At 37.9% G+C, this 12404-nt stretch overlaps 1 protein-coding gene across 8 annotated transcripts in view; it reads right to left on the bottom strand.

Moving 5' to 3' along the window:
* The window catches only part of ARHGEF7 (Rho guanine nucleotide exchange factor 7), a 131893-nt gene that overhangs the window by 37723 nt on the left and 81766 nt on the right, over window positions 1-12404 (bottom strand). For all 8 annotated transcript variants that reach the window (XM_042805908.1, XM_042805912.1, XM_042805909.1 and 5 more), the window contains one exon: window positions 7163-7285. In XM_042805908.1, the coding sequence (XP_042661842.1) occupies window positions 7163-7285 (123 nt within the window). The remainder of the gene's footprint in view (window positions 1-7162; window positions 7286-12404) is intronic.

Here is a 12404-nt window from a genome sequence, read left to right as displayed (position 1 = left end):
ATGCAGCACTACGCAGATTCTCCTTTCTCCCCAACACAGCAGAATGCTCTACAGGACATGCCAATTGCAAATACCATGGGTCGTTCAATTTGACATTGTTCTGAACAGCGCTCATTTTTGCCTTCAGATTGCAAAGACACAAAACTCCCCATTCCTAATTACTTCAGCCATCTCCATGCTTCTGGCTGCATACAAATGCATTATATAAGTGGTATTTGCTGGACTGTCCACAAGTACAACGCTTGCACTTCCCCTTCCCCTCCACCCCTTTATCTTTTTTTTTTTTTTCTTGTACAGTAGGAGGAACACTGGTTACCATTTCACCCACATTCACATTTCCAACATTCATTATCACTGTTCCATATCTTCCCAACTTCAGCATTACGAAATAGACGTGTGAGAAATGGGAAAACACTCACTGTAGCCTGAATTAAAATCAACTACTTGAAAACCTAAAATAAAAACCAGTATTATCTTGTTTTTGCTGTCTACTCTGCAATGCCTTTAACACCCTCTGTGGTTACACAATGTTGCAGCAGTTTCGAGGCCATTCAGTGCTCCTCCACGTAAGATACTTGGTTGTTTATCATCACCTTTTTACTTAATCACAGTATAGGAACCCACAGAGCAAGTTTAAACCTCAGCTCAGCTGAAATGTACACAAAGTCCTGAAAAACACACTTAGCAACAGCATCATCAGCAGGAAGCCTTTTACATGGAGCAGTGTTAATAGATGTAATTAAAATTGAATGACGTAGTTTTCCTCCTAACATTCCCAAGAGGATAACGTTTTCTTTCATACATTTCTGACAAGTTTTGACATGCCAGCTTGTTCAAACTGCAGTATGAGAACATACACACACACTCTTTTAACACAACAGTATCCAAAATTTTGTCTGAGCAGTTCCATCATGCAGACTCTGTCAGCAGTCTACTCGTTAAACCAACCTGCTACCTCTGCAGCTTCATGGACCTAAATTTCTGGTAAAATGTACATTATTTTAGCCCAAACCTTAAAGCGAGCATCCTTCATTTATTCACAAATGACAAATACAACATGGAACATAATGAAAAGGTTTATTTTCAATTAAATATGGGTGGGTTAAAACAGTCTGAATATGACAAAGGTTCACAACTGTTTTTTAATTAATAGCAGCTTAGAAGTCAGTGTCATTAGCTTAAGAGCACAGCTACTTTGCTAAAGACAATGGCTCTTTCATCTCACAATTTCAACTGATGCCTGTAAGTACCATATTCTCCTAGGCAGTATATACTAAATAAAACTCCGGCCCACAGCTAAGGAGAACATTTTAAAAAAAGGTATCATTTAGCTGAACAGGAAAAACTTCTCAACGGTGAAATCATCAACTTAGTCACAACTGCCTAGATAAGTAGCTTTTCAGAAAGAGGCAGCTGAGATTTGAATTCACTGCTTCTGTCATTTTACAGAATAAAATGCAGAGAAGCACACAAAAGTGCTGTGCTTCGTTCATCCTGAAATCTCGAACTGAAGAGTTCTCCCCACACCAGACTAGAGTTCGGTCACAGCTTGAGATATTTTAAAGGTCACCATAAAAAGTGACTTTACACTCTATTAATATATTCAAATCTTTCTTAGTACAGCTGCCTCAAAAGCTGCAAATCAGACTGGGGGGAAGGAAGAAAATGAGTTCCGATGTGCCTAGAGTAACAGGAGGCAAAAAGAAAAAAACAAACCAACATTGAAACTTGAGAAAAGCACATCCAGGAACTAAAATGTACATATTTAAAATCCCAACTTACACTTCTGAAGTAGGTCTCTGTTTATAATAGATGGAGCACGAGCTATCACTGCTGAGGGGTCTGAGGACTGCACACAGGCACCGCATTCTGAGAGCGTTGGGGCACAGCTTGGCTCAGCAACTGCTCAACTGCAGCTTTTAATTTCCTCGTGCTAAACTTCCCAGGCAAGCTCCTCTCCCGGGGACTGTTGCTTGGTGTATGACATCAGCCTGCACACTTGCAGGCTCAGGGATGCACCAAAGTGGGGGAGGCACAAAGAGTTTTCTGACTCAAGCTGATCTGTATTCCACGCTCTAGTTACTCGGAGTAATTGTGATGTTTCAGCTCCACAAATTTTATCCAGACTGCTAGGTCTGTGATGCAAGTGTAGAATGTGCTTGGGACATGTTATCTGAGAGAATAGAAGAATCTAGCAAAATTAATGTTTGAACAAGCAAAAATTTGTGGATAGCTTTCTTACAGCTGAGAACTGGCTCAAAGCTTGCCACTTTGCAAAATTAAAACAAGCAGGCATATATTACGAGTTTTTGGCTGCCTTTTCATCACATTAAATTTTCTTTTGGAAACATTTTTCTTCTATTTTGTTTTAAAATAAACATGGTGTTGTTTAAACAAAGTAAAAATAGCTTGAAAGCCCTTCCCCCCCTCCCCCAATAATGACATACTTAATGCCGATTACATTGGGTCTGTACTCTCCATATTTCTTCAGAAGAGTTTTATGTCCACTGATCGGTGAGGCCTGTTAAGACTTTTTTTTCATTATATTATTCACCCTTCAGTGAGTTCTATACTCAAATACCATTCCTCTTAGCATTTGGGATACAGTCCACAAAGACTCAGTCCTAGCTTCTGCCTCCTCTTTTTCTTTGCTGGAGTTTCCCCTCGCACTGAACTTTGTGGCTTGTGGTCTTCCCCAGGTATAACATCTCATGTTCCTGGGACTCCACACTCCACTGCATTTCTGTACCTTGTATCCAATGGAGTTTTCTAATTTACTTAAGGGAAATTAATTCTTTCATGCCTTGGGTTGCCATCCTGTCTCTTCTCTTACTGGAAAGCAAACATATGTCTATATCAGAAGCACACAGAGCAATCAATGCTACTTTGACTAAACACTACACCCTCGAGGCAGTCTTGTTCTCACCAGCTAGCAAAATTCTCTGCAAAAATAAAACCACATTACGGTATTGGATCACCTATCCTTGGATTTGAACTGGGATTTTCAAGAAAAAGTAAGGGATATTAGAAACTGGAACCAATGCAAAGAGGTATGACTGCTACGGAATAAAGTAAATAAAATAGAGGAAGTGTACACTGGCACTACAGCCACAATGAGAGAAGGGAACAGGGAGAAAAAGCTAAGAGGCAATGGTAGAATCATGCAAAACACCGATCTCTGCAAAAGCCACCACCCAGCTGTACCTGGCAAGCTCCCCCTCTTCAGCTCTAGCCAGTGGCTTAAGACACAATTACAAGACACCATGACAGACCTAAGGAAAAACAACTTAATTCTTAACTCTCGATTCCTTACGCACAAAGAATTCTGAAGCAAATATGCAATGGCTCTGTAACAATTCCTCAGACAAAAAGTTCTCACCAAATTTCAGGACTATATAAAATTGGAGAAATTATGTTGAGTACCAACTCCAACACCTGGATAAAATTTACAGTGTCACATCTGAAACCAAGGAAAAAATCTGTTCCCAAACTTACTAGAAAGACTTTTTCTTGTTGTTCTGATAATCAGAAGCAAATACAACCTCAGAAATATGCAGCTCTGGAACCTGAACTCCTGTACGAGTTGTATTAGGTTTTCTTCCCATTTTTTCATATTCATACACACTCAGGTCTCTAATGATATGCATTTCAATAGTTTGGCTATTAATAATTTCCTTAAGGAAATTAAAGATGTTTGTGGATTTGAAGATCTGAACATGAAAAAAATCTGTTATTCATTAAGTAATATAATTAACCTCCTTCATCCCCAACTGTGTATCTATATAAACACAGAAATATATGAACATATTTATGCACACACCCCCTTATTTTGTACTAATTGAATAACCCCCCCCCCCATGTTGATGCTACATATGATCAAGAAGCAAATGACAAAGAGAAGAAAGAAGAAACACAGGCTGGCATTCATACTGAATGGCATTTAAAAAACAAGAATCACATTCCAGTTGAATGCCTCTTTTAGCCCCATTCCAAGTACTGCTATTTAGAATCAACTCTACAAAAATGCTGTTCAAAAAAGAAGCTTTTGACTAGAAGTCCAAAATAATTCTGAGTAAGTTAACACCATCAGGTTTTATCTATACACATGTATATGCACACAGAGTCTTTATCCAGTGTCAGTGAATGACATTTTAACATTTAATTGCTCAAAGAGCATGCTTGATACTTCAGAAAATGACATATAAAATCCTCATGTGTAAGTCTATCAAACCAGATGATTGCTTACAATTTTGATATCACAGTGATCCAACTGGTTAAAGAGACAATACAGTTAATGCTTCAAAACAATAGCCAATTTCCTTTAAGTTGTTTTTAGTCAGCGACTGTAAAAACAGTCATAAAACTAGTATATTTCATAGAATAAAAAAACAAAATAGAGGTAAAGTTTCTGCAGTTTCCTCTACAGCAATCATCTAGATTTTTTTTGTTTCGTTTTTATTGGTATGGTTCCCACCAAAAGCAAGTGATCTTAATGAACTGCAGAAAATACTGATTTTGTGATATAAGAATCTGGCTTAAAATTATCTGCTAGGGTTTTTTTGTAGAAAGGCTTTCAGAAGCACAGTTAATGCGTATGTGTTCCATTTATGAAGTGTGCAGAGTTGTTCATGGCAAGAAATAATCCGCTCTAGACAGTAAGAATTTATGTTCCAAATCAAACCACTCCAGACTGTTCCTTTCTCCTCGCTCTAAGACACTACTGAATAGCACAGCTGTTACAAACATGATATTCAAATCCAAGAATTCATCAAACATCTATTTCTCTGCCATATTTTTGCTGGTACTAAAACACATATAATGCTTTCACACCCTCTGCTAAAACTATACTGCAAAATCCACCAACAAATCTTCACTGTTTCTTAAAAGTCTTAAACCCCAGTCTTTGACATCTCTGAAAAACTCCAGTTCAATATTAATCTAGTAGTCACTACAGTGTAGTAGTTTCATTATTATTAAAATCATGACTGTTCTCAAAACTCACAGTAATTTTTTCATTAAGGTTTACGAGGGATGCTTTTACACAATAAAAACATCTCAACTAAACAGACAAGCAGACAATTTGAGTATTTTTCTTTTCTTCGTGCCTTCAATCAGTTTGTTATTCTAGGCAGAAAAATCTTTTCAACAAAAGCTTCTTTCCACTACCTTTAAAGCCATGTAATTAAAAACTTTCTGGCATTCTGAGAGGAAAAAGTTCAGAACTACTTAAAGCCACCTTCTGATTTCTTCATGGCAGCTGTCTCAAGCAGAATTTTTAGTCAAGCCACTTCCTACGTACAGCAATGGTGCACAACGAAAATGAAGGTCTTATAATAATAAAATAGAATTAAAAAAAACAGCGTTCACGTCTGTTGACTCAAGCTTGGCAACACAACAGCATTAAACAGAAAGCCGTTTATCACAACTCACTTCCCCCTTGAGCCATCTCTTATGAACAATACAATTGCTTCAAACCTCCTTCCACATCCAAATTAGTTAACTGCTCCACAATATTTATACTGACTCTACCAGGATTTGATATCCAGCTGACTCTACAGACCAGAAGCTGAATTTTTCTTAGGACAACTACATGCACAAAGCAACACAGAGGAGAAAAAATTCTTCTCTTCTCCAATTGCAGAACAAAACAGCTTTCCCTTGCATTTCTATCACGACTTCTCAGACGTGGCTATTCCCTGTGCTTTCCAAGAGTTCTCAAAGTCAGGATAATCTTTTACAAATATCTCCAAATACTAAGAAATGTAGATGATCGCTTTGCTATCACTTGCCATTTTCCATCTACAGATTAAATTCCAGACCTCAGTATGGAAAGAGCATAAAGACACAAAAAACAACCCCAAAATCTAAGCCTATGGGTATTAAAAACTTCACAGGCTTGGACCACCTAATATTTTACCTTTTACAGAAATTGGTACTAGAAGGAGGACTTCTTAAAGAAAACAGACGCTAAGGGGTTTCATCACGGATTTTTAAACATATTTTGTCTTAATTTTAATTTGTCATTGCTTCTGACAAAAACTCACCTTCTTTCTGTCGTTACTGCAATATGAATTTGCAGCTTGGTTTTTCAAAGTGGGGTTGGAACATGGTTACATGTCTTACTAATAAAGTGATAGTTCATAGTATTTGGTAGCTAGAAGGTTTTTTATTTATACTATTATGAGTAAAGCTCACAAAAATGCCACATACTGTTGCTGTTAAAACAAATTACCAGTTCTTGGAGGAAGCTAAGGCTACAGAAAACAAAGCAATTATGCTCCTCTTTGTTTAGGAAGAGTTAAGAATATTCAAAATATCTTTTCTTTGGTCCATCACAACACAAAAAAAGGTGGGGAAAAAAACCCAAAAATAACAGATATCTTGCTAGAATTTGTCCTATGCCCAGCCATCAAGAGGAAGTCATAGTTCTGTCCTGCACCACAAGCAAATATAAATAGCCCCAAACTAACAGCTGCTGCAGCACGTGATCATCAGAATGTACAAGACAAGTTTGTGAAGGCAGACTTCCTGAGTTGAATTCTGGCCTCAACTCTCTTCCCTCAAGGTGATGCAGGGCATTGTTATGCAAATTCAAGGTCAGTCCCAAAGCTGAGCAACCTCCATCATGTTAATTCTGCATCCTACTTCTTACACATAGAAGATACTATTTTGTAAACTTAAAAAGCTCACACTCCTTCCACAGAAGTAAAGCTAAGGCTGTATCATTATAAAGTTAAGTACATACAAATGTACAGGCTTTTACAGGGCTACGCTACAATCCACCATCTACTAGTAATCATGTCAATTATGCCATAATTCCACACTTGCTTTCATCTCGACATTTTTTAAAACAAAGATGATAATCAGTACACTTTGTTTTACATACTCATTGAGTTCAGTATGTGTTCTTTAAATGAGAAAATGCTCTCAAATAGTTTATAACACGATGCCAAGTGACAAGCTGGTTCTGATCACATAGAACGGCTTTGTGCTGTCGAGTTTTTCGCCTTTTTAAAGAAATATATACTACTACTATTTTTTTTTCTTTAAACAAGCTCTATTGTGTCAAACGAGTGTGAAAAGAGACAACACAGCTTTACAAGACAAGTGTATTTTATGCACTTCTTTGTATCAGACTTAAAAGACCTCAATGTAAACATACCTGTGTTCTGTGAGAACATTCACTGCTGATGGATGGTTGGCACAGTAGGCAAGGTATAAGCTTTTCATTTGTGGCATCAAATTTAGAAAACATCCTCCAACCCTCTGCTGAGCTTCAGGCAACCTAAAAACAAAGAAATAAAGATGAAATTACTGTAATACCAACACAGAAATAAATTAAAGCCTGGGAAAATACTGTATCTTGGGGTGGATTGTTTGTTTCTGGTTTGTTGTTGTTGCATTTTAATTTTTTTAATTAAATCACAGACAGATTTCTACGGTCATTGACCAGAAACCAACAGCCTTCTCTTCCTTCTTTACAGCTTCAAGCCTGTAACTGTCAAGCCTGATTATGCCACCGCAGTGTAGGCAGAATATGGCACATACCTATAAGATGGTCATTCAGCAAAAATGTTTTTAAAATAAAAACTGGATGGAGTAGCAACAGGATTCTCTCCCTCTGGGCTACACCAACAGATGATAGGCTTAAAGTACTTCTTAAAAGATCTAAATACTGTATTAAACCCAAATAGAAGCCAGTTACAGTGCAGTAACAGGCTGTTTTGAGAAAACTGTGATTCATCTTGCTTTTTAAGAGCCATAAAGCACTTCTTACCTTGGTTTGTAACCAGGGCAAGAGTGCTGCTTTACCACCATCAGCAGAGAAATTCTTCCTATAACTCATACTTTCTTTATCTTTCATGCTTGAATGCGCCACATTCACTAAGCAGTGAAGGCAAATGTCACAATTCTGTTCAGAAAAGCTTATTTTGTCTAGTATAAACTGGTGCTTAAGTAACAGCAGCCTCTGTGACTTTGGCAAAAAAGATGACTCAGCAAGAAAATCAGTTATTTAGAAGAAAAACTTACTTCACAAAGGCTTGGTGAAACTAATCAGTGTTGATCAGGTTTGTCAAAGGAACATACACACATTTATTCACATAAATAAGTGAGGGCAGGATATGAAAATAGGTAATATGAATATACACAGTGTATTTTTCAAAGGTTTTAGCAGAAACTCATCTCAAATTGCACTAAGAAAATATCTGGAGTATAAATATCTGAAATTGGCTGTGTAGCACCAGCTTAGAACTGGTACAATCAGCAGAAAGTAAAAGACTGACTTCTGATTTTGCATCTGTATAAGCAGGAGAAAAAAAGGGAAAGAAAAATGCAACTCTTCCAGTCTTATTCTTAGTATCTCCTTAAGCTGCATATTGCAGATGCAAATAAAAGTACACTCACACATGCTTTTTTTTTTTTTCCAAATCTAAAATAATTTTCAAGTTAAACACAAACTGATGGGAAGAAGCATATACTCTAACCAGCCACGCTTCCTTGCTGCTACTCTACCACCATTCTCAGAACCACACAAACACATCCATACTAGATTAATTCCCATGTGAGAAAGAATAAATGGGACAAACAAGTGAACGATATCATAAAGGTGTCAGAAGGGAAGAAACACTTGTTTTCTACAGAGCAACTGCCACTTGAAGGGCTCGGCCTCTTCCGCAGTAGGTTTTATGGCCAATAGCCAAGTGTATAACCCACACGAAGTTAACCAGAAGATGGGACATAAGTTTTAAGCAGTCCTAGACTACAGGCTTGTCCCTGACACCTTGTCAAAACCCATTGTACGGCATCTGCAAGAAGATGAAATGTTTCAATTTCTCCATTTATTTCCTCTCCTTTCATAAAGATTGAATCTCCTAACATAAATATGCCGAGTCTTTGTCTTATCTTGCAAACAGGATGAAGCAAACAGTGGATTTTCTTGTTGTTATCATCCATTTCAGTCAGTTTTTGATTTAACTACTCTTAAAACCAGTATTTCACACTGCTCTAAAACTAGATGAGTTCTCAGTAAGTACTCAACAGACATCCTGTTATCAGTGTCAAAAGGTTTCATGCTAACATTAATTCCAACAATTCTCTCTGGAAGAATACTGGTTTTATTTTGAAAAATACAATTTTTTGAAAGTCAGTATTTTCTGTAATTGTCCCGAACATATGCATAAAGTCTCTATAAATGTCAATATTTAGCATACTCCCTCTGAAAAAGTGAGAATCGCTCCAGTGAACCCTAGTAGACAAGAGCTGTTCAACTTTCCAGGACAGCTGCTCCTCCAGTTTCCATCCCGCTCCATCACACAGTCCTCTTGTCCCACTCCTTGGGTTTGCTCATAGTAGTTAAGATTCAAAAGTTCATCCCAAGAAATATTCCCCCAAATTTCAGAACAATCAGTCTGTCTCCTACTAAGCTGCTCAGTCCCTCTGTATGGTGTGGGAAGGCATACTTAATATGAAGTCAAAATCGACTGTATAGGTGTTCAACATGCAAGGCAGGGGAAACATGCTTCCCTATTTGAAAGCAAAGTTCGTTATACGCTCAGAAAATGGCAGCTGAATCCCCAGCTAGAACATCACGCCAGATACACTCTGACTTTATCAGCGTTCCTTACATCAAAGGCTAAGACTCCTATTTTATTGTTTGCATCTTTATTTCTCTTTCACCAAGTTTACATTCTGAAATCAATAGAGTGGCTGCTTTGGCAGGTATTTAGGGGAAAACCAGGGGCATTCCCCAGCATACTGAGGGAATGTTATTCTTACAGGCTTCCAAGCAGCATTTCCTGCCTGGCAGCTGGTCCCCTTCAATAAATTCAAGCATGAGCTAATAATACGTTCTTCAAGTAATAGATGCAGCAAAAGTCTCAAACTCTGAAGACACACTCAAGGCGTATAACTCAGTATTAAATAGTAAGAAGCCCCAATAAACAGTTGCTGAAAATGGTTAAATTCCCTTTTCATACTGTATTGAGGGGGGGAGGGGAGTCAATTATAGCTGTTCACACCAAGCAGACATCTGTGTCTGCTCAGTCTGCTGTTCTTTTAGCAGAATGAAAGACTGACATTATTCTCTTTTAGATGTTGCACACGCATTGCAACTTTATACTGCACATTCTTTGTTGAAGTAAGATAATTAGCAGACTTTATGAGGGGGTGGAAACTCATCCCCTTTGACTTTTCTAATCCATGCATTAGTTGCAAGTGCTCTACTATTTTTAGAGGAACAATTAATAAGTCATCTATATCTCCTTTAACTGCTGAAAATCCAACAATTTAATGCCTACAATCACATCATATAAATCTTTTAGTAACTAACGTGTTCAATAAAGAGCATAGTTATTTTACAGTTTATTCTGAAATTGTCATCACAATATTCTTCGTATATTTTAACTTTAATTAAAAAGGAATCACATATAAATATTATATTTATTCATATATAAGCATGATAATAAATTCAGTTACAAAAAGGCCAAAGACATGTTTTAATTTCATTTCCAGAATTAAAAGAACATGAATCCTCTGCTGTTGTACACATGCTAGAGGCATCACCATACAACTACATCTAAACTACCTAACAGATTATCTGCTTGTTGGAGTTACATCCAATAGCGCTCAGTTCTGTTTTTTCTAGACTTAAAACATGTTCCCACTGCATGATAATTTGAGAAAAGAAGGAAAGGAAGGAAAGAAAGAGAGAGAGGCAGGGAGGGAGGCAGGGAGGGAGGCAGATACTATGTTGCTCAATCATGCTTACTTTAAGATTCTGATCAAAACCAGCAATCAGAACTGGACTAAAGCTAGACTGGCAGCCAGAGTGACAACATAGTATATCTAATAATGTCATGCATATTCTCACGAAATCTGTTAGTTTTGGTGTCAGTGGACCTTACAACGTTCTGGGAAAGGCTGTGGAAGCTGTGATCAATACAGAAATATTTAAACACAGACTAACAGTGGCAATTTTTAAAGAAAAGTAGATAACAAAAGGTAATCAGCATTGTATGTTTTCTTTTTGCAAGGAAAAGATCAGATGTCCCTAAATGTCACTTGACTGTGTTTACCATGAGAGTGTTATGCAGCAATCTATGTCCCCATATATATATTTATTTATTTATTTATACACAGACACACACGACCCCCTGCACAACCTGCCACAAACTAAAAACTTGAAATTATCTGGATAGCATTTTCTGCTCTTCCCCATCTCCTCCCACAAAGGTAAACAAGCAGCACCTCCTGCCCCTCTCTCAGTCTCCTGAAGGATCTGGAGCATCAGTAAGTTTGCTATATTCACAGGAGGTCAGTACAGAGAACGCCTTGACCTTAAAAGCTGATGGTAGAGAAGACCCAAGACAAGTGAAGGTCTGCAAAAATCATTAGGGAATAATTGTGAGTAGTGACTCCAAGGGATGCAGTTTGTGAAGAAACACAAGGTTAGATGTTATCTTCTGAGGGTTCACAGTTAACAAGGTTACTGAAACACCGGAACTTTCTGAGGTTCTGTTTGCACAAATGGAGGCACTGTTCAACTTACAATCCATCAGTCTAATTTTCAATACTCTCTTCACAACCGTACCTTTCACTATTTGCCTATTTGCCTTACTTCTCACACATCAGTAAATATGCACGTTTGTTTCAGTCAATCTGCAGACACTGTGTTGAAATTCATTTAAAGTCGGTAACCTTATTTCTGTTGATACTAGAACCAAAAGGAAGGGAGGATACCGAGATAAACTTTTAACAGACTTAATTTGTATCTGCACTCCAAAAACAAACCTGAAGCACTGCTTAGTTTTGGATTACAGTTAAGCAATCTACCTCTCACACTCTGGCATTCCTCTCTATTTTTTTCCCCCGTTTTTTTTAAATTCTCATTCTACTCCAGGATCATCCCAGAACACGAATTACCCACTTGCACTTAAACACAGAACAGGATAAAGAAAAACAACATAGTTACTGTGTCTGCAAGAGCAGGGACATGAGGGCAAGAGAGGGCAAAACTCAGCTATGGCTGTTAGGGGGCAGGGAGACAAGTCTGTGATACTACCTAAAAGACATCCAGTGCATTCAGTTTACTACAGAGGAGATTACACCTCAGCAATCCGTGCAGGCTGGTGTCAGCAGCCTGCCTGCGTGTCATGTCCCCACCCTCACTGAGAAGCACAGCCATAGACTGACAGCTTCTAGTCCCAGGTGAATGGAAGATTTTTTTTTTTTTTTTGACCAGGAGACATCTGTTCAATCTCCTGCTACAAAAATACCCAAAGATCAATACTCCCAATAAAGATCATTTAGATCAGCCCAGAGATTACCTAATGGACACGGATTTTGTTTGTTTAGAAACGCCTCTGCTGTGTGCACCACTGCAGAACTGATCTTTGGCACTGGAT

Source organism: Tyto alba, unplaced genomic scaffold (assembly GCF_018691265.1).
Source record: "Tyto alba isolate M040663 unplaced genomic scaffold, T.alba_DEE_v4.0 Super-Scaffold_45, whole genome shotgun sequence".
Taxonomy (NCBI): Eukaryota; Metazoa; Chordata; class Aves; order Strigiformes; family Tytonidae; genus Tyto; species Tyto alba.
This window is presented reverse-complemented; position numbering and strand designations above follow the sequence as displayed.